This window comes from Herpailurus yagouaroundi, unplaced genomic scaffold (genome assembly GCF_014898765.1).
Source record: "Herpailurus yagouaroundi ecotype Mexico unplaced genomic scaffold, PumYag 186, whole genome shotgun sequence".
NCBI lineage: Eukaryota > Metazoa > Chordata > Mammalia > Carnivora > Felidae > Herpailurus > Herpailurus yagouaroundi.
Window position 1 is genome coordinate 9,927,365 of NW_024412417.1, and position 22,537 is coordinate 9,949,901.

At 40.2% G+C, this 22,537-nt stretch overlaps 1 protein-coding gene across 1 annotated transcript in view; it reads left to right on the forward strand.

Annotated features, from left to right (window-relative positions):
* The first annotated feature begins 14 nt into the window (after nucleotides 1-14).
* The window catches only part of POP1 (POP1 ribonuclease P/MRP subunit), a 33,574-nt gene continuing 11,051 nt past the window's right edge, over nucleotides 15-22,537 (forward strand). The window contains exons 1-12 of the mRNA XM_040494080.1: nucleotides 15-117; nucleotides 1,055-1,198; nucleotides 2,885-3,052; nucleotides 4,525-4,700; nucleotides 6,031-6,279; nucleotides 10,603-10,690; nucleotides 11,121-11,308; nucleotides 12,186-12,442; nucleotides 12,566-12,659; nucleotides 14,974-15,085; nucleotides 15,658-15,777; nucleotides 21,750-21,865. Of these exons, the coding sequence (XP_040350014.1) occupies nucleotides 1,057-1,198; nucleotides 2,885-3,052; nucleotides 4,525-4,700; nucleotides 6,031-6,279; nucleotides 10,603-10,690; nucleotides 11,121-11,308; nucleotides 12,186-12,442; nucleotides 12,566-12,659; nucleotides 14,974-15,085; nucleotides 15,658-15,777; nucleotides 21,750-21,865 (1,710 nt within the window). The 5' untranslated portion in view covers nucleotides 15-117; nucleotides 1,055-1,056. The remainder of the gene's footprint in view (nucleotides 118-1,054; nucleotides 1,199-2,884; nucleotides 3,053-4,524; nucleotides 4,701-6,030; nucleotides 6,280-10,602; nucleotides 10,691-11,120; nucleotides 11,309-12,185; nucleotides 12,443-12,565; nucleotides 12,660-14,973; nucleotides 15,086-15,657; nucleotides 15,778-21,749; nucleotides 21,866-22,537) is intronic.

The following is a 22,537-nucleotide window of genomic DNA, read 5'->3' on the forward strand; positions in this document are numbered from 1 at the left end:
CGGCCGCGCTGGCGCATGCGCCCTGCAGATCGCTTGCCGCACACGTCTCCACGGAGGGGAGTGTTGCAGAGCCTTGTCGTTCTGACCCGCGGAGCCCTGCCTGAGAGCCTTTGGCAGGTAGGTCGTGACGGGCTGGTGTCCCCCAGGGTCCGCGAGTTTGGGGGGAGTGTGCGTGGCGGTCCCCCGCCCGGCGCCCGCGCACCGTGCCGGCTTTCCTCCCGGTTTTCTTCCGCTCAGACCCCGCTGACCTCCTCTTCGTCCCTTGCAGCCTGCGCCTGGGCCCCGCGCCTCCTACGGCCCCTGTGCTCGAGCCCCCTGCGTCGGTCATTTCCTCGCATTGTCCCGCCCGACGGACGCCGTTCTGGGAATGGGCTTGCACCCCTATCCTGCTGACCACTCTAAGGAATGAGTTGGGTCGTTCAGGGGACCACGCTGAGATCTGGGCGTCGTCGTCCACCTAACGCCCCTCCCATGTTCCCTTTCACGGGTGCCTCTTCTAGCTTTACAGGTCTCCACGCATCCCCCTCACATCTGAAGTGAGAGCCCTGGTGACTGGGATCTGCTTTCAAAAAGGAAGATAGGCTGGTCTCTTGGCAGATAGTCATGCTGTGTCAGAAGGCGTGGTACTTGGCCAAATATTTCTTATTCTGTTCATAAATGTATTATAGGCACACTTCACTCCATTTATGCATGCACGTGTACACTGAGCAAATTTATGTTGAGCCCCACTTTGTGCAAGGCACTCTGCTAGGTGTGATCTGGAATATACTAATAATGGTCTCTTCCATCAATAGACTTTTTTTTTTTCTTTTAAATTGGGTTTGTGGTGTTAATACCATTCATGGCTCCCCTAGAGATGCCCTGGTGATGAATCTCTGCTGTAGGTCAGGATCGCGATAGCATTTTGATATCATCAATCCACCTATAATAAATGAAGATTTATTTTACCGAAGAATCAAATTTTGAGTTACATGAATATTTATTTACTAAATGTTTTTTTATTTTTGCATGGAAGTTCCCTTTCCCTATACCAAATTTATTATTTTCTTTCCAGAAATGTCTAATGCAAAAGAAAGAAAACATGCTAAGAAAATGAGAAATCAGCCCACCAACGTGACTTTATCCTCTGGATTCATGGCGGATAGAGGCACAAAGCACTATAATGGAGGTGGGAAATCTTTCCAAGCTCAAAAACAAGGTAAGATACACACGGTACTCCCTCCACTCTGTTTGGATCAAAATGCTTATGTTAGCTCTTTTTGATAGTTATTATTTAAATGGTTAAATGACCTGCACTTTTTAAAAACAGATCAGTTGACCTTCATTATTCGCACATTTTGTTTTGCCCATTCACCTAGTTGTTAAATTTATTTGTAACCCCCAAATTAATACTCATGGTACTTTGGTGGTTATTCGTGGATTTGCGAGGAGAGGGAAAAAATTTGAGTCACCCCATGTGGGCATTCTCAGCTGAGGTTCCCAGCTGCCTTGGTTCAGCTTTCTTACAGAGATGGCCAGAGGGTGGAGACTCTGATGGGCCAGTGCGGCATAATTCGGGAAGCCCCTGCTCTAGCTGGGGATTGAGTTCTAGTTGTGGGTGGCCTCAGACAGATCACTTAACACTTCTGAGCCTCTTTTTTCTAGTTGTAAAATAAGGGAAACAGAATCTACTAGGATGAGTTGTTTTTATGATTTGAGATCGCAATCCATGTGATGTGTATGTATATATATATATATGTATGTATGTGTGTATACATGTGTATATATGTATGTATATGTGTATGTATACTTGTGTACGTATATACATATATATATTTCTTGGAACAGTGGTTCAGTATTTGCTAATTCAGCGTTCATTGTGACTTTATAGAGCATAACTATTGGGAATGACAAGAATTGGCTGTATGTATCTTAGAACAGATATATTTCTACCTTAACAGTTATTATTAAATTACACTTCTTTATTTCTTAAAAGAAATAGTGTGTTTTATATACATTTAGCTTGTGTGCTGATTTTAGAACCTTATAAAGTGATATCAAGGTGTTAGTTGTTCATTGGGTAGCAATAGAAAATGCCAGTTTGGGAAGATAGCAAGCAGGTGAGTAAGAACTTTTGGGGGACACTTTAAAGAATAGTGTGCATTGGGTCTGGTGAAGTAAGTTTTAGACTCTTCTATTTGTAAGATTTAGATTTCAGATTCAACAGTTGATGCCCATCATGCCACATAAGCCTTAATGGGTCTTACCTCATTTAAATCTCCAAGTGACAAACCTTGTAATATGTTTCATGGTTTATAGGGGCTTAATAATTAACAGTATAATGGGAATAAGAGGAACACTGTAAAATTCTCTGCTAGTCTCTCCCTCCCTTTGCAGACCGTGATTTGATGTCTTAAAGTGTGTGGTTTCAATGCACAGACATTTGTATAGACTTTGCTTTTATTTCTTTTCTTTAATTTAACACAGGCTCCCAACTTGAGTGTGGCAGAGAATTACGATAAAAGCCTGAATATACAAAATCATGTAAATTGTAATATTGAAGGGAGCTTAGATTTAAAATTTATGTTGTACTCATAATTTATTGGAGAAAAGTTTGGAGGAAAGTTCCCTCATAATTTATATGCAAGGTTTATTTGTCATGCTGACAAGATGAGCCAGTATGCTGCCTGCTAGCCTTATCACCTTGGTCAAATTAATCCACCTCCCTATTGTAGGTAGATTTCCTCCTCTTTAAGGAAAGATAGTAATAGCCACCTTACTGGGTAGTTGTAGGATTAAAAACCTAATTAGCATTGCCACCCAGCAAATGATGTTCTCCACTGTAATCTGTATTCCTGGTAAGGCTGACATATTTCTTTTTGTTTTCTTTTTGAAAACAAACTAGAGCTTCTTCCTGGAACTTCACGACCGCGGCATACCAAAATGATCCACCATTCCCCAGTTGATCCTGATGTGAATGAACAGTCTTCCTCCAAAATAATGTTTAAAAAAAAGGGAGGATGGAAAGCAGGTCCTGAGGGCACCTCTCAGGAGATTCCCAAGTATATAACTGGTAGGTGTTTGTGAAGAAGTGAAGTTTGATTATACGATGAGCCCTTTGCTTCAGTGCTCTCCACCTTGGCCCTGCCTCCCCGTCTCTCTCCTCTCCTCCTTCCACTGGGGGTTCTTCTCGTCTCTAGTCTGGACTGTGGCTGTAGTTTCCTTGGGCCTGATTGCTCTCCATTCTTCAGTTTCTCTTTTTTTCCTCTTCTGCTTGTTCTTGTAAGTCCTTATCTGTGAACTGTTCTACTTTGTCCTAAAACCTTTTCCCTCACCCCATTCCTTTTTAAAATATAAAATGGCGTCTACATGGCATTCTCCAAGGATGAAACCGAATTTAACACACTCCAAGGGCAACCAAGACCTTTATTATTTTTTTTTTTATTAAAAAAAATTTTTTTTAACGTTTATTTATTTTTGAGACAGAGAGAGACAGAGCATGAATGGGGGAGGGTCAGAGAGAGAGGGAGACACAGAATCTGAAACAGGCTCCAGACTCTGAGCCATCAGCACAGAGCCCGACGTGGGGCAGGAACTCACAGAATGTGAGATCACGACCTGAGCCGAAGTCAGATGCTCAACCGACTGAGCCACCCAGGCGCCCCAACCAAGACCTTTAAATACCTGTCTCCAGGCCCCTTCACATCTCTTCTCCTGTTACTCCCTCCCCCCATCACCTGCACCCCTGGTATGCATAACTCTGTATTCATTAGGTATGCCTTCTGGTCTCTGTGCCTGGTGGGAAAAATGCACTTAAATGTCCCCAGCACTCTGTTTACTTCAAAAAAAGGTCTGCTTTTCAATAAGGAAAACTAGTAAAGTTATGATTATATATTTGGAAAAAGCAAAAAATATTAAAGAAAACAAACTTTTGAAGTCACAACCTTTGTGACTTCAATTTTACTTTTTCTTTGTTTTCTTATGTGATTATTGTACTTGAAATTGGTTGTGGTTGGGGTGCCTGGGTGGCTCAGTTGGTTAAGCATCTGATTCTTGATTTTGGCTCAGGTCATGATCCCATGGTTTGTGAGATCAAGGTCCCACATTGTGCTCTGTGATGACAGTGCACAGCCTGCTTGGGGTTCTCTCTCTCTCTCTCTCTCTCTCTCTCTCTGCCCCTTCCCTGCTTACATGCTCTCTCTCTTTCTCAAAATAAATAAATAACTTTATATAAAAAAAAAAATGGTTGTGATTTATATTGCATGTAGCCCTCTGTTTTAAGGAATTGTTTGTAAACATGCTTTTAAACTATTTTTATGGTTAAAAAAGTAACACCGAATCCTTATAGAGAACTTGAAAAAAAGTAGAAACAGAATGGCTTTATATATAATACAGATATAGCCACCATCTGTATTAATCTAATTAAGGGCTTGGGTGGTGGGTGAATTTTAAGTTCATATACTTCAAATCTGTCTTCCTTCTGAGATTGACCAGAAGTATTGATTCTAGACTTGTCTTTAATTATCATGCTATTTTTGTCTACAGCTTCTACTTTTGCTCAAGCCCGAGCTGCTGAAATCAGTGCTATGTTGAAAGCAGTGACCCAGAAATCTTCTAATTCACTGGTTTTCCAGACGCTGCCCCGGCACATGAGACGGAGAGCCATGAGCCACAATGTCAAACGCCTTCCCAGGCGGTTGCAGGAAATCGCCCAGAAAGAGGTATATGTTTCACTTAGTGTAAGTGTTCAAGTTAGTAGTTCCTAAAAGAAATTGAGAAATGTTAACCTAATAGAATTAAAGTGAAAACCAAAAGCAATGTACTCTTCTGCATTATTTTTGGATTTAATCATTATCCCCCCACCTTCCTCCTTGCTATCTAATTAGCAAGTAGTTGGATATTACATATAGCATTTGGAAACCCTTTCTTTTTTCTTTCTTTCTTTCTTTCTTTCTTTCTTTCTCTCTTTCTCTCTTTCTCTCTTTCTCTCTTTCTTTCTTTCATTTCTTTGTTTCTTCCTTCCTTCTTTTCTTCCTTCCTTCAATTTTTTTTTTCATTAATTTCAGGTCCCCCTTTTTTTTTAATGGTGTTAAATAGTTGATGTTCAGCTGTCAGATTAAAAATCAAATCCTGACCTTCTTACCACATAAGCAATTTTAGCTCTATGTTTTGGGGGTGTGGCCAGCTTACAGTTGGAAAATCAAGAGAAAAAGCAGCAACAATGCCTAGTACTTGCCTTTTGACTTTTTCAACATTGAAAACTTGAAACTTGGATTTAATTTTTCCTCAAGTCTAGTTGTTTTTGGCTTTATCAAAATTCTTCGCTTGGACATTTTCAGGTTGTCTCAGCTACCCATGTCTTTACTAGTTGATTCAAAAGTTCCTCATGGAGTGCCTTCTGTGTGCGGTACTATACTGGTGTTGAGGTGAGAGGAGTTCAGCAAACTAACGGAGAAGAGTTTTGGTTTTTTTTTCCCCCCATAAAAGTTTAGCTCAGCTATGGAGGAGAGTAAGAGTGAAAACTGAACAGGAACTTTGTGCTTTCTAGATTTAGATTGTAAGGTTTGTTTCCCATGGCATTTGTCTATCAGTACCTAACTGACATTGAAATGTATAGGTTTTCCTCACCTCACATTTTTCATCCTGTTTTGGGTTTAGTTCCAATCCCAGAGGTTTACAAAACAATAAAACCAATAACAAAAGAGCTGGCATCTTCTTCTCTTGCTCTCTAACATGAATAGCCACAATAAGCTTGCGTTACTGTGTGGAGCATTTTATAAAGACTCTAATCCTCATAGTCCACAAAGCTTGCCGGTTAGTAAGTGATAGAACTGTGCTTCCTCTCTGAGTTTGCCCGTTTCTGAAACCTTCACTCTTGCCTTCTGTCTGCTCTTTCACTGGAGAAATTGCCAAGTCAAAAAATTAAGCACACTGATGGAGTCTGAAAGGTACTCCCACCTAATCTAAAGTTAGTTGTTTGAATTCCTCACATGTAACTTTTATTTTGAGATCGTTACCAACTAGGACCCTCCTCTCTTCTTGAAATTGCAGGCAGAGAAAGCAGTGCACCAGAAAAAAGAACATTCAAAAAATAAATGCCATAAAGCTCGAAGATGTCACAAAAACCGGGTGCTAGAATTTAACCGTAGACAAAAGAAGAACATATGGTTAGAGACTCACATCTGGCACGCCAAACGGTTTCACATGGTCAAGAAGTGGGGCTACTGTCTCGGGGAGAGGCCGACAGTCAAGAGCCACAGAGCCTGCTACCGAGCCATGACAAACCGTTGCCTTCTCCAGGTATGCTTCTCTAGTTGGTTTTCTTTTTATATTTGTTTCGACGAAATGGAAGTGATGTTTGGGCTCAGCTCTAAAGGATCAGGGAAGGAGAGAGTTGACGTGGCAGAGGAAGTCAGGTAAGAGGGAAGAATTGAGGTAAATTCGGTGTGATAAAGATGAAGAGAGTGAGATCATTAAGAGAGGATAACATTAAGGGGAGATTAGTTCAGGAAAAATAGGTAGGAGCCAGGTCCTGCAGGGTCTTGGTGGTCATGTTTGAGATTTATTCAGCTTTGATTCATTTAGAAGTCATTCATCAACAACAAATATTTGTGTGCCCTTAGCAGTATTCAGAATGCTGTTGTAGATGTTTAGGATTCAGTGGGATGCTAGGAAGTTCATTTTAAATTCTCTGAGAGGACAGTTTGTTTTATGCCTGGTAATAGTATTTATCTGGTTGTCCCTCTCCCCTTCCCCAATTGGTAAATCAGTGGCTTTCATTCTTCCAGGACATATTTAGAAATTTACTCTTGGAAGATTCTGCCTTTCAATGGCAGGATGGCCTTGACCAGGTTTCATTGTTTTTTAAGATTTTTTTATCTGCGTGTAGTTGACAAGCAGTTACATTAGTCGCAGGTGTACAAAATAGTGATTCAACTTCTCTATATTTTACGCTGTGCTCACCACAATGTAGCTACCTACCATCTGTCACCATCCAGCACTATTGCAGTATCATTGGCTGTATTCCCTGTGCCTGACCCTTTATCCCCATGACCGATTCGTTCCATAACTGGAAGCCTTGGCCAAGTTTTGAAAACCATTGGTGTTAGGAGTCTCTGATGCCTCTTGAAAGCAGTAGAGGAGAATAATCAATATAAAAACCTTTAAAAAAAAGTTGTGGTAAACTATACATAACATCAAATTTTACTGGTTTAATTACTTATTTAAGATTTTATTATTTATTTTTTTAAGTTTATTTATGTATAAAACATTAAAAAAATTAATTAAAAAAGGGGAACCTGGGTGGCTCCATTGGTTAAGCATCTTACTTCGCTCAGGTCATGATCTCATGGTTTTGAGTTTGAGCCCCACATGGGGCTCTCTGTTATCAGCACAGAGTCTGCTTGGGATCCTCTGTCCCCCTCTCTCTCTGCCCCTCTCCCGCTTGTTCTTGTTCTCTCTCTCAAAAATAAATAAAACATTAAAAAAGTAATTAAAAAAATAAAGTGTATTTATTTTTAGACACAGAACAAGTGGGGGAGGGGCAGAGAGAGAGGGAGACAGAGAATCCCAAGCAGGCTCTATGCTGCCAGTGCAGAGCCCAATGGGAGGCTCAAACTCACGAAACTGTGAGATCATGACCTGAGCTGAAACCAAGAGTTGGATGCTTAACCGACACCCATGTGCCCAAGGTTTTATTTTTGAATAATCCGTACACCCAGTGTGAGGCTCCATCTTGCAGCCCTGAGATCAAGAGTCACATGCTCCACTGACTGAGCCAGCCAGGCACCTCTTTTAAATATTATTATTTTTTAAGGTTTATTTATTTTGAGAGAGAGAGAGAAAGAGAACAAGCCGGGAAGGGGGAGAGAGAGGGGAACAGAGAACCTGAAACAGGCTCCATGCTGACAGCAGAGAGCCCAATGTGGGGCTCAAACGCACAAACTGTGAGATCATGACCTGAGCTAATGTCGGATGCTTAGCTGACTGAGCCACCCAGGCACCCTACCTTTAATTATTTTAAGTGCACAGTTCTGTGTCATTGACTATAGTCATATTGTTGTCTAACTATTATCACCATTCATCCCCAGGTCTTTTTCATCTTCCCCGTTGCTCACTCGCCTACTCCCAGCAACCACTATTCTACTTTCTGTCTTTAGGAATTTGCCTGTTCTAGATACCTCATATAAGGAGAATCACACAATATTTATCCTTTTGAGACTGGCTCACATCACTTAACGTAACGTCTTCAAGGTTCAGCCATGTTGTGTCGTGTGTTGGAATTTCCCTTCTTTTTAAAGCTGAATAGTACTCCATTGTATGTACATACCACATCTTGTTTATCTGTTTATCCAGCAACGGGCATTGGATTGCTTCCACCTTTTGGCTGTTGTGAATGATGCTGCTATGAAATGAACTTGCAAATATCTTTTCCAAGTCTCTGTTTTCAGTTCTTTGGGTATATACTTAGAAATGGAATTGCTGTTTCACATAGTAATACCGTGTTTAATTTTTTGAGGAACTGCCCTACTGTTTTCCATAGAGGCTATGATGTTTTTCATTCCAACCTGCAATGTGCCAGCGTTCAATTTCTCCACATCCTCACTGATACTTACTATTTTTAGTTTATTTGAGGGGCGCCTGGGTGGCGCAGTCGGTTAAGCGTCCAACTTCAGCCAGGTCACGATCTCACGGTCTGTGAGTTCGAGCCCCGCGTCAGGCTCTGGGCTGATGGCTCAGAGCCTGGAGCCTGTTTCCGATTCTGTGTCTCCCTCTCTCTCTGCCCCTCCCCCATTCATGCTCTGTCTCTCTCTGTCCCAAAAAATAAATAAACGTTTAGTTTATTTGATAATAGCATCCTAATGGGTGTGAAATAATACAAGAACCTTTTAAGGGCTTTTGATTTGAAGATTCAGCAGCAGAAATCATTGATTATAGTAAAATCCTTTATCTATATTGTGGAAACTGGGATCCAGAGAGATAAAGTGACTTGTCCAGGGTCATGCACCTTGTTGGTGGCTAGGTAGCCTTTGGGCAGCTGATTTCCCTGGCCTGTGCTTTTTCTGGCATACACTGCCATTTCCCAAATTTTAAGACAGATGGGTAAGTTACTTCTTATTTGGGGCAAGATTTTTGCTGACGTTATCAGATATTTTCTTTACATTTGATCAGCCCTAAGTAATACAAATAATAGCTGATAGTAACAGACATTTTTTGAGTACTTAATCTTATGCCAGGCCTGGTTTTAATGGTTTATATACGTTTACTCTTTTAGTCCTTACATCACCGCAGCAGACGTAGTTAGCATTATTTCTACTTTACAGATGAGGAAACTAAGGAACAGAGAAGTTACATAATTTACCCATGGCTATACATCCAGTGAGTGGTGACGTTGAGATTTCAGCCCAGGTCTGATGCCACGACTTCCAGGCTATTAACTGTTGTTTGGTGCTGACACTCAGTTGTACAGATTTGGGTGTGGTTCACCTGCACACTGATAGCTGACGGTGGATCCCTGCTGCTTGGAAGATTTCTGTGCGTGTGATAGCACAGATTTCTGTGAGTTTGTCAGAAGCTTAGCTATAGTTTCCCTTTTAGTCTCAGGTGCTGAGTGTACTGAAATTGCTTAAATGTGATGTGGCAGAGGGGCTGGTTTGGGGGTCAGTGAGCCCAACTCGAATGCTGGCTTCTCCACTTGCTGATATATAGCTTTGTTCAGGGACAGTCTCTGTGTCGGTATCCTTGTCTGTCATATGGCAGCAGAAAGTACCTGGCTCATCACGTGTTGGTACGTGTACGATGTAGTAGATGACAGCCCAGGCCCTGGCACTCAGCATCCGTTCAGTGACTGTTACTGTTGTTTTGGTTCTTTAACATACTTGTTTTACTAGCTCAGTTGATCTCTTGCCATCTCATTTAAGTCGGTAAGGTCTTACTCTCATTACTTTCATTTTTCCTTGAACATTGTTTAGTCAGAGTTGAATATCCTAGTCAAGATTAAGCATGGGAGGAATATAGGATAAATTAATTACGACATTATGTCTCTAGGTTCAGTGTTAAATAATCTTGGAGTCCTGAATTAGCTAACCAAAGTGAACTTTAGCATAACTTTGCAGAATATATTGATATTGTGGTATTCTACTCTGATTTCTTAGGTAGATTTGGGGGAGGAATAACCCTTTACTTAGAGGCAGCAGTTTTTATACTCTACTTAAAACTTGTTTGTAAAAATGGCATAAAATGCAGATTAAAAAAATGTTTTATTTATTTAAGTAACCTCTGCACCCCATGTGGGGCTCGAATTCATAGCCCCAAGATCAAGAGTCTCATGCTCCTCTTACTGAGCCAGCCAGGTACCCCCACAGATTTTCTTTCTAGAAAAGACACAGTAACTTAAATTTTAAATGAAAATTCATTTTGATTTTGCTTTAAATTGGTTTAAAAATATTTGCTAATGTCCTAAGAATAGACAGGTTTCAGGTTTTGTCTTAAAGAAATGATAGCTTTGGCAATTTGTTCTGAGTCTTGGACTGGTAGAAGTTTTTCTGATGTGACTTTTGGCGTTTTACAATTTTCCCCCATGTCCCATTCTAAGTATTTGATTACGTCTCCTCCTTTGTGCAGGATCTATCCTACTACTGTTGTTTGGAGCTGAAGGGCAAAGAGGAAGAAATACTGAAGGCACTTTCTCCGATGTGTAGTATAGACACAGGTAAACTGGTTTTAAAGCTGAATGCTCTTTTAGTCTTTGCGTATTTGTTCATTTCATGAGCAAGTAAGTGTTTTGGAATTTAAATATATATAAAATGCGTAAGACAGTTCTTGTTCCCAATGAGAATGCTAATGTAAGAAAGGTGGGGTGGTTTCAAATTATTTGTAGCATTGTTAAGTAGAAGGTGAGAGAACCTTATTTTGGTGTAGTGAATTCAGTGGGGCAAAAACTCAGTCCCCATTCATCCATTTATTCATTCATTCAGTGTGTATTGAGAATTTACTGTGTGCCAGGCTTTGATCTATGCAGTGGTCAACACCAGCACCTCATCCCTCATAGAGATAGACAGTAGATAACAGGATGGCAATCAGGAAATACTACTACTATCTCAGCACTGGAAATGAGAGAATTTTGTTTTTGTTTGTGTCAGGACTGACTTTCGCAGCAGTTCACTACTTATCTGGAAAACGCCAAGGTAGTGTCATACTTTACCGGGCAAATAAATACCCTAGAGAGATGCTGGGGCCTGTTACGTTTATTTGGAAGCCTGAGTGGACCCCTGGTCACACTTCTGAGAGCAGGCAGTTATGGATCTGGCTTCATCCAACTCTGAAACAGGTATAACCCAGAGTTATTTGCTCATGACTCTGTTACTGCATTCTTAATTCCTGTTGAAATCAATGCTCTGGAAATTTAAATAGTATAAATGTTTCGATGAGAACTTGGTATTAGAATATAGGGAAGAACGTTATGTGAATATGAAATGAAGCAAATCTTGACCTTTCACTTTTTAGTAAATCCTAAGTGGAAGTAGAGATAAAACCCACCATACTATGTACGCAACGGCTTGAAATGCTGCATTTGGTCTAAGGGTCCTACCAGGTCTGAATTGCTTCGTTGGTATCCAGGTCCTTGTAAGAACCTCTTTGATGATAAGAAACTATTTTGAGTAATTCAGATGATTTTTTTTTTTTTAAGTTTATTTATTTTGAGAGAGAGAGAGCATGTGTGTGTGTGTGTGAGGGAGGGACAGAGAGAGAGAGAGAGACAATCCCAAGCAGGTTCTGTGCTGCCAGTGCAGAGCCTGATGTGGGGCTCGAACACACCAACCTGAGATCATGACCTGAGCCGAAATCAAGAGTTGGGCGCTTAACTGACTGAGCCACCCAGGCGCCCCAAATTGTGATGATTTCTAATCTCTCTTTTTTTTTCTTGGCATAGTCACTGCTTTTTTCTGGTAGACTATAAATTTTCTCTTTAATCTGATTTTCGAAAATGTTAATTGTTCAGAGTAGTCACATTATTTTCATTAATCTTTGACACTTTGAAGTTTTTTTGTTTCAAGTGTTGTGCACTGTTCGGCAGCACCAAAAAAGCTTTTTGATAAATCATGATGAATTTCGTTTAATTTGTAAAGGGATTAAAATGTATATTTTTAAAGGAAGAAAAAAGTAATACGAACTGAACTACCTGAAGTTTTTAAATATTTCCTTAGGATATTTTAGAGGAAATAAAAGCAGCGTGCCAGTGTATGGAACCCATCAAATCAACTGTCTGTACCCTGGAGCCCCTGCTGACACCATCGCAGGAAAAAAGCCAAACGGAACTACCTGATGAGAGAATTGGCAAGAAAAGAAAACGGAAAGACGATGGAGAAAATGCTAAACCGGTTAAAAAAGTCATCGGTGACGGAACTAGAGATCCACATCAACCATATTCTTGGGTCTCTCCAGCCACAGGCGTTATAATCAGGTACAGGTGAATTCTCTCTGAATCCTCCGAACAATTTTAGTGAAGCCTTGTTCTGTTTTTGCCAGTGGCTCAGACACTGTGTATGATGAAGGTTTCCATCTTAAGATCTTTTCTCTCTTTCAGTGATTTGACGATGGAGATGAACAGGCTCCGGTTGATCGGTCCACTTGCCCACTCCATCCTAACTGAGGCACTAAAAGCTGCTTCTGTCCATACCGTAAGAGTAAATGTGACTGTCGTGGTTTAATCCAGTTATGTCCTTCCTAGCAAATTTGAAACCTAACATATTTCAGTAGCATTTTGGGCCACGCCCTATAAATTTTTATTTCTCTACTTATGTTTAGTATCAAATACTTTGTCATCTTTCACTTCTAGAGGAACAAATCTGGGGAAATCTAGTGAGTAAACTAACTTGTTCTTGTTTAAGTGCATACTCTCCTTGCAAGTTTGTGAGTTTTGTGGGTAACAGAGAACCCCTAAAATCACTGAAAGTGTGTACCGGGTTTTATTTGTTTGTTTGTACTTGTGTGGTGCATATTTTCTGGGGCTTGTTTTAAGGGTCTGTGATCCCTAAAAGGTTAAGAGCAATATGTCTAGTGCAGCAGTGTCCAGTAGAATTTTCTGCAAGGATGATAGTCTTCTGTGGCATCCGTATGGTAGCCATTAGCCACATGTAGTTCTTGAGCACTTGAAGGGTGGCTAGTGTGACTGAGGAACTGATTTTGTACCTTCGATTAATTTTAATTAAATAGAGATAGCTCTCTGTGGCTGGTGGCTACCAAGTGGACCACGCAGGTATAGAGAGGAGAGATTAAGTTAGGAATCAGACACTCGGATTCAGATCCTGTTTGTTTCCCCTGGATTAGTGCAACTCACCCTTCTGTTGACTGTGCCTCTCACAGATTTGACATGCCAAATAAGATGTTAAGCCTGAACAGGTTTTGAGCTTTTAATGAAGAAAGATACTTTAAAAAACAAAGGCAGCTTCTCCTTCCCTCCCTCTCCCTCTCTCTCTCTCTTTCTTTCTCTCTCTTCCCCTCTCCGTCGCTTCCACACCTGCCTCAACCTCTATGTCTCTTGCCTGAATACCAAAGCAGCTTTTTTGCTTCCTCTACTGTTCCTTCTTTTCACTCCATTCTCCATGCAGGAAATGGAATGATCTTTTAACAGTTTATTCACATCATGTTACTTTCCAATTAAAAGCTTTTAAGTAGTTTCTTATTGTATTTATGGTAAAATCCAAAGCCCTTAATGTGACTTCATACTCTTGTGCCTTCCTGCCTCTGCCCTCATCTCTCCTCACCTGCATCTCAGTCACACTGGCCTTCTTTCAGGTCCCAGAATATGTCAGCTCTCCTGTCCTTTAGAGCCTTCACACCCCGTTTCCCCACGAGGCTGAACTTTCTGCCCCCCACCTCCTCCTCCGGCCCCTGCCTTTTGTTGGCTAAACCTTCCTTGTTCTTCACATTTCAGCCTCTATATCGTTTCCCTCTAGAATCCTTTCCTGACCCCCAAGTTAAATTATATAAGTTATATTTCATCATATTTTGCACATTTCCTCAATTTATATGTCTAGATCTGCTTAGGTACTTATGCGATGTTCACATGGAGCTTTGATGGCAAAGACTGTCTCCAGTGCTTAGCACAGTGCCTGGCGCAGAGTAGGGGCTCCACTCTAGCTAATAAGTTGCTCAGTGAGGATCTGAACCTAAGAAGTTAGGTTCCGGAGCCTGTACTTTAAACCTGTAAGCTATGTTGTCTGAGTTTCTGTGAGGTAAATAGCCCATATGTTAACAGGGTGCTTCTTTAGAATCTGTAGGAGCACATCCTACTTCAGTGAACTTCAGTATGAATCATGGCTATAGGTTCTCTTTCTTGGTGTGTAACTGGTGCTTGAGGTGCTCTTTGGTTTTTTGTTTTAACAATTTTTGTGTTTTGTTTTGTTTTGTTTTGTTTTGTTTTGTTTTAAGTAATCTCTGTACCCAACATGGGGCTCGTGACCCCATCGAGAGTCATACTCCTCTCTGCCAATTGAGCCAGCCAGGTACCCCTGAGGTGCTTTTTGAAACCTTGCTCGATTCCTGGTTCTGTCTGAGAAAAATATAAGTAAAGCATTTGTGTGTCTTATTTGAAGTTTTTTGGAATAATGTGATCATAAGATATCTTTTTGCTTTTTCAAACAGAAGGTTTGGTTTTTCTTTGGTGGGGAAGGTTTTGTTACTTAAATTGGTATGAAGTTGGTGGTAGTAGGAGAGGAGCAAGGAGCAGGCCTCTTTTGTCAATAGTGTGCTGACAGAAGAATGCAGCTATGGAGTAGCTTGGGTGGTCTCTCTGAAAATCATGGGTATTATTGTTAGTGTGTGAAATCTCGAGAGAACTGTAACACTATGTCCTTGCCTCTAGTGAGAAGAGTAGTCAGTCTGGTGTTAATTACTGTGTTAAATATAATGGCAGTTTCTCACATATCACAGCCATAATAAAATTATCAAGTCCGATTCATTATTTGGTGAATAGGAATTGTTATTTTTCAGGAGGGAGAGGACACAGAGAAGACACCTCACCATTGGTGGATTGAAACCTGTAAGAATCCTGATAGCGTTTCCCTTCATCACAAACAAGAAGCCATTTTTGAATTGTTGGGAGGTATTCAGAGGGAATGCTGACTGGGTGGTTTGGGGAAGAGGGGAGGAGTGGGAAGTGGGTTCAAAGAGTGTTTTACAGTTGGGCTGCCTACATGGAGTGGTACTTTTTAACTTGTTACTGCTTGTCGTAATATAGCAAGAAAACATGTCGGAGAGGTACCTGACGCAGTGAGCGTGGGAAACGCTATTTGAGTATATGTTAGTATTCCAAATAGCTCCCATTCTGTTATGATAGGTAAACACATAGACCAGGTACTAAACCAAGGACTAAACTTACCTGTATGTAATTGCGTCTGTGTATAAAGCTACTGTAGTTATCAGTGATGGAAATATACATGTTCGTGTTGTAAAATAATGTTTTGTTAATTTAATGTGTTTGATAAGAAACGTCATTCTTTATGAATGTTAATTTACTCCCTAAAAGTATTAATAGGAAAAAAGAGGAATACATGTTTTTTAATAGCCCAAGAAGAAATTTTTATTAAAAAAATTGAAAATACAAGCATATGTGTATATATTGTGAGTGACTTTGTGTAAACTTGTTTTTTTTGTTTGTTTTTATTTTTGTTAAAGGAATAACATCACCAGCAGAAATTCCAGCCGGTACTATTTTGGGACTGACAGTTGGGGATCCTCGAATAAATTTGCCTCAAAAGAGGTCCAGAGTTTTGCCCAACCCAGAGAAATGCCAAGGTAAAGTTTCTAGAACACCCTTGGTTTTCCTTAGTTTTGAGTAGTTTAGTCCCATTGGAAGAGTTCTGTCTGACACCTCTGCATTAACTTCACTCATGAAAAGTTGGGATGATCTTTACCTGCCTCCTTTTCAAGGTGATTATGACCAAAGGAGATGGTGTGTTTGGAAGTATCTTTTAGCTTTGAGACATGTAGCCTGATCCTTACGTTCATTTTTTCCCCCTTGAGTTCTTTATTTTTAGTATCTGGTAAAAACTGTCTTTCTGGAAACTGGTTCTCTGAAAATGGCTGGCATTTCAGAATTTTAATTGTGAGGAAGGGATCCGCACCCGCAGCTGGTCTTGTGCTCATTGGAAGCCTCTGTCTGACCATACAGATGATCCAGGTTCGAATCCTGGCAAGGCCATCCCAGGTGCTGAAGGGTAAGATGTCTTGGTTTAGACTCAGTGGAGTAGCTCACGGGAGTTGTTTAGTGGGGGTGGCCTAGGGCAGGAGCTGGCTAAAATTTTAGTCTAGTCTTACGTTTGCCACACTGGTGCTAATATCTCATTGTATTTACTGTCATTTAAACACTCTTCATTGGAGGAATCATAAAATTTCTGTTGTGAATTTTGAGAGGAAAAATACAGGTATGTGTAGTAACAACTTCAGTTTTGTTTGTTTTTTCGTTTTTTTTTTTTTTTTTCACTTCCACATGTAGTTAATAGCTTATTAAGGGAGCAATAAATTACTGTCTCAGGACCTTACATGAAAGGTGGATTGGATGAGAGAGGTGTAGAGGTGTTTGAAGATATATAGGCAACTTAGTTAATTATGGAGCCTTAGACTTTTCTCAATGAGTTGTTGCCTCTTTCTTTTCTTTTTTAATGGCATTATGGTCTGGTGCAACCATGAAAATTGTAGTGTTCACTGTGCCATTAAATGTTGACTACAATAATCGCCTTAAAGCCATAGTTAAACTCTATTTAGTTTCCTTGGCTGCCTGAAATCCTTTTTTGGAATGAGGCAGTTATATATTAAACACTTTTTAAAAAATGTTTATTTATTTTAGAGAGTGAGTGAGTGGGAGAGTGCAGAGAGAGAGGGAGACAGAGGATCTGAAGCAGGCTCTGCGCTCATAGCAGAGAACCTCGTTTGGGGCTTGAACTCACGAACTGTGAGATCATGAACTGAGCTGAAGTCAGAAGCTACTGAGCCACCCCTGTATTAAATACTTTTTAAGGCTTTTATCTTAATATAAACCAGTTCCAGGAAAATTAGAGTTCATCTTGAAAAACATGATTTAATTTCTATAAAAGCTTACTGTATTATCGGTCATTGTATTTTATTAAAACCGTTTTAAGGGGCGCCTGGGTGGCGCAGTCGGTTAAGCGTCCGACTTCAGCCAGGTCACGATCTTGCGGTCCGTGAGTTCGAGCCCCGCGTCAGGCTCTGGGCTGATGGCTCAGAGCCTGGAGCCTGTTTCCGATTCTCTGTCTCCCTCTCTCTCTGACCCTCCCCCGTTCATGCTCTGTCTCTCCCTGTCCCAAAAATAAATAAACGTTGAAAAAAAAAATTAAAAAAAAAAAAAACCGTTTTAAGTAATTTCTTTGAAGGTGTAGTCATATGTGAGTCACATAAAGCAGTAAACTTTTTAAGCAGTTAGTATTATATCAATATTACTAACAAATGTGACATATCATCTAGGATGATAATTCAAAATTAAACTTAGAAATAAACTTTGATGAGCTGGGTCAATTGATGGAAGACTAATCCTTGGAAGAATCTCAATGTCACGATCTAAAACTTAATTCTCTGATGTAGAACTTCCAGTTTCTCTTTCTATATCTGAAGTCATTCTCTGCCTTTTTGACTTAGGAAATTACAAGGGTTTAAGGAGCTATATGCCAGGAAAGGGGCATTTGCCCCAAAACCTAAATACATATTTTCTTAATTAAAAAAAATTTTTTTAATGTTTATTTTGAGAGAGGGAGGGAGGGAGGGTAGGGACAGAGAGAGAGGGAGAGACAGTATCTGTAGCAGCTCCAGGCTCTGAGCTGTCAGCACAGAGCCCGACGTGGGGCTCAAACTCATGAACTGCGAGACCATGACCTGAGCCGAAGTTGGAAGCTTAACTGACTGAGCCACCCAGAGGCCCCATATTTTCTTCTTATATCACAGTATCCGAATGATATATACCCTCTCTTTTCAGAGTTCTCTAATTCCTAGTACACATGAGAAGATAGTTTGTTATCCACATCAGTCAAACCCTTCTTTATGGTTTAAGTAACACCAAAATTGGTCCATTTTGTCTGTTAACAGCCTTAAAACCTTAAAGGCTAAAGGAGTGTCTTTTCTTACTCATTAAAGCCCCTTTCAGTCACAATTTTTATGTTAATGAGGTGGAAAGCCTCTAAGGATGGTGGGCTGGTGACCAGGGGAACCAACCACAAGGTTAGAAGGTTAGAACTTTCAGCCCTTTTACCCCTGCCCCATCCAGACCTGCTTGTGGAAAGGGGCGGGGCTTAGAGATTGAGTTTCATTGTCAACAGCAATGATTTAATCAGCCTTGCCTACTTGATTAAGCCTCCATAAAAATCTTACACTGTTGGGGTTCGGAGAACTTCCGGTTTTTTAAACACATGGAGGTGTTGGGAAGGTGGTTAAGCCCAAAGAGGTCAAGGGCATCCCTTCCCTCATACCTTACCCTATGCATCTCTTCCATCTGGCTGTTTCTGAGTTAAATCTTTTTATTTAAAAACAGAAAAGAACATTACATTAGTAGTAAGTAAACTGTTTTCTTGAGTTCTGGGAGCCATTCTAGCAAATTATTGAATTTGAGGAGGGGGTCATGGGTGAGACCGATTTATAGCCAGCTGGTCAGAAGTATAGGAAACCAGGGACTTCGAATTGGCATTGGCATCTGAGGAAGGGGCAGTCTTGTGGGACTGAGCCCTTAAACTGTGGGATCTGACACCATCTCCAGGTGGATAGTGTCAGAATTGATTTGGATTGTAGAACATCAGCCGGTGTTGCAGAATTGCTTGCTCTGGGGAAAATGGCTACACATTTGCGTGTCAGAAGTATGGAGAGTAGAACAGCAAGAGTGCAGAGAAGGAAACAGTTTCTTTCAGTGAAGAACCTGAAGTAAGGATGCATATTGATGCTTTGAGGGGGGCCTGGGTGGCTCAGTCAGTTGAGTGTCCAACTCTTGATTTCAGCTCAGGTCATGATTCCAGGGTCATGGGATTGAGCCTCTTGTTGGGCTCCATGCTCAGCGTGGAGCCTGCTTAAGATTCTCTCTCTTTCCCCACCCTGCTCTCTCCCACACTCACGCGTGCACGCTCTCTCAAAATAAAAAATAAAAATGAAGAAAAAGTTTACTTGATCATTTGATTCTTGAATTTGATTTAAATGTTAGTAGTGTGTTTTTGCAAATCTTTTCAACATAACACAGTATTTCACCATGTAAATAAAATCGAATTTCTCTTGTACTGTTATTTTAGTATGTATTCTCTTTTGCATCTGCTGATTGGCCCTGATTGTTTTAACTAGTCTTTGTCTTCCAGAGATGAATTTGCTTTAGACAATGCTTTACGTTGTGCTCATGGAATTTTTATAATCTTTCTCTTTACCCACTCTTTGGTAGTGTGTACCCAAACCACGGGAAGAGTCAAGTTGCCTTTAGAGTGATAGGTGAGAGATTGTCCCTTTTTACAGCTTTTCCAAGCACCTTCAGAGCACTGATCTATAGTTGACTCTGCAAAGTGTCCAATTATTGGTCATTTTGCCCCAACTTCTCTGTTTCTGCTCTTGGGAGAAAAATCCCTCAGCTTCAGCTGCACCCCTTAAACTGTTCTGCATATTTAATTTAGAGTGAATCTGAAGACTATAAATTTGGTTTATTTGATTCCCAAATGAGAAAAGCATTTATTAATTTCCTTTGCTTCTGTAAGGAAACTTATTAAGAAAGTTTTAATTTAAAATTTGGTCATCTTCAAATCTACTTAAGAAAGGAGGAAACAAGCTATTTCCTTCAACCTTTAAGTTATTCTGGAGTTATGTAGTTAATTAGAAGGCTTTTGCCTGCGTATGAAAGAAAATATGCTTAATATGAGCCTTGGGCAAAGGACTTAGAATTACATTCAGAATTGATAAGTCATTCGAGGCCCACTTGCGTGCATGCTGACTCAGCTGGTAATGCTCTCTTTCTCTCAACTACTGAAGACTTGACCTAAAAGGGCCTTCCCTTTTGCCTTCAGACATACTCTGTTTTGTTTTAAATAGATGTTACATTTTAGAACAGCTTTAGGTTCATAGCAAAATTGAGTGGAAGGAATAGAACGTTCCTGCTCCCACATATGCACAGCCCCCATGAAACTGCATTGACACATGGTTGTGCGGAGTCCATCATTTATATTACGTTCACTCTTGGTGTTTTATGTGGGATTTGACACATTTATAACAACACGAGTCCACCATTGTAGTATCATAAAATAGTCTCACTGCTCTAAAAATCTGTGCTCTCCCGATTCATCTCTCATTCCCTCTCTCAGCCTTCATCTTTTTACTGTCTTCATAATTTTCTTTTCCAGAATGTCGTATAGGTGGAATCATACAGTATGTATCCTTTTCAGATTATCTTCTTTCACTTTGTAATATGCATCGGAGCTGCTTCCATGTCTTTTCATGGCTTGATAGCTCATTCCTTTTTAATTCTGAATAAAATTCCATTGTCTGGATATACTACCTACTTTGTTTCATCTATTTGTTTACTATTATTTTTTAGACTATTTAGAGGTGAGGTCGTGCTTTCCTGTGCCATGTCTTTTGTCTGCAGCCAGCTCTGAATAGAATCCCAGTTCTGTCACTCAGAATCTATGGCGGGACCCCACAGGAAGGCATTCTGGGTAGAAAGGGGCTATTTGAAATGGAGCCCGTTTGCTCCTAGACAGGCTGTGTGAACTTCACGGCACACAGCACTGTTACTCGGGATGCTGTTGGTTATTATCTCTATGAGGAACCGCAGCAACTAGAGGCGGTTTCTGCTTTAAGGAGCTTTTATCTCAGATCTTTTCATCAATTTAATATTCTCTATCTTTGTTCTCCCCTGAAATCTGTCACACTGTGGCTCAGTCACTTCCAACTTACTTTTTTCTGGCCATCAGACCCATGCAGGTACGTGCCTTTGAGTGACCTTTTTTTATAGGCAGTTTAGACCTTAGCCCAAACTCAGGAATTGTCTTTCTTTCCTTCTTTTTTTTTTTTTCTTTTAATTTTTCAGTCAAAAAAAATAAGATCTGGAAGATTTTTTACCCTTAGTGGACTGCATGTAGGAAATCTCATCTATCAATATATATGTTTATAATTGAAAAAATTTCTCCTTTTCTTCCCACTAGAGTACTTTTTGGCACGGTGTAGCTTTTTTAAAGGGAAGAAGCGATAGATTTCACAGAAAATACGCTCATCTTAAAGGAGTGGGAAAAACATGTTTTACAGAAGGAATAAATACTCAGTGAGAAAGGGTTTTAAGAGACTTGAAATAATAGGGCAGAAGAGAAGGCTGGTATCTGTTGGCTCACCACCATTGGGCCAAGAATGATATTAAGAACCCTGAAACCAATAGTTAAAATGTGGCTTGTACTGTCATAGCACATTATAAAGAAATTATTCACCTGTGCAGTAGTTCCTAGAATTTGGTTATCTTAAATGTGGAATTAGACAATTATTTAGAGGCAGTTGAATATGATATTTATATCTTATACGTTAAAAATAAATATCAGAAATAATAAGATTAGGAGGCTTTGCTATTTCACAGACTAGTATGAAGCCAACTATAGGGATAACATAATTTCTAGTCAAGTAAATTTTTCTAGAGAAGTTGAGTGCCTACAGAACATTTTCTTGTAACAGAAGGTCAGCCGGCAATGTTTATAGTTTGACTTCATTGATCTAAAGGATGTAGTTTGAAGGCTATTTCTTTTCCCTCTTAGATAATGAGAAAGTTAGACAGCTGCTTCTGGAGGGTGTGCCTGTGGACTGTGCGCATAGCTTTATTTGGAACCAAGCTATCTGTAAGAATGTCACAGAGAATAAAATCTCGGATCAGGTAACTAATGGTGTAAGGATTATTGGTAAAGTCCTGAAGACAGGTTGAAATTCCTCACTCTAGATGCTGTAAAAGTTATTTCATCCTTTATAGAATCTCATAGACTTCTTTTATTTTTAATCTATTGATCCCTTATTTATGATTTTTTTCCTATTCTTAGAGAAGAATAATCTCTCTAAAAAGTTAACACAGAGAATTTTTCTTAAAATGATAATCCCATGGTTTAAATACATTTTTCTTTTATTGTTTTTTTTCCCCCTTATAAATGTACTATCTTTAATTTCACAATGATTGAGCTCCTACCAGGACCAGGAATCATAGTAGATGATGGGATAGATGGCTAGGGTATGTTCGAAAAAGTATAGGGTCAAGGGAAGCCGGAAGCCCAGGTGAGGGAAATTGGGGAAGCTTCTTGGACAGAGGAGCTGGAATTTGAGCTCTTAGATGGGTGGTCAGAATTAGCAAGACTTCTTGGGGCCAGGAGCCAAGGCTGCAGCGAAGAAAGGATTGCTGGAAGTAAGACCAGCATGTGTGAGGGCCCAGGCTAAAAACAGGATAATGTGTTCAAGAATATCCAAGTAGATTGGTGGCTTGGAGTTGAGGGTGAGGCAGGAGATGAAGAAGTGAATAGGGGCGAGAGCATAAAAGACCTTGAGGCATTTTAAGGATTTG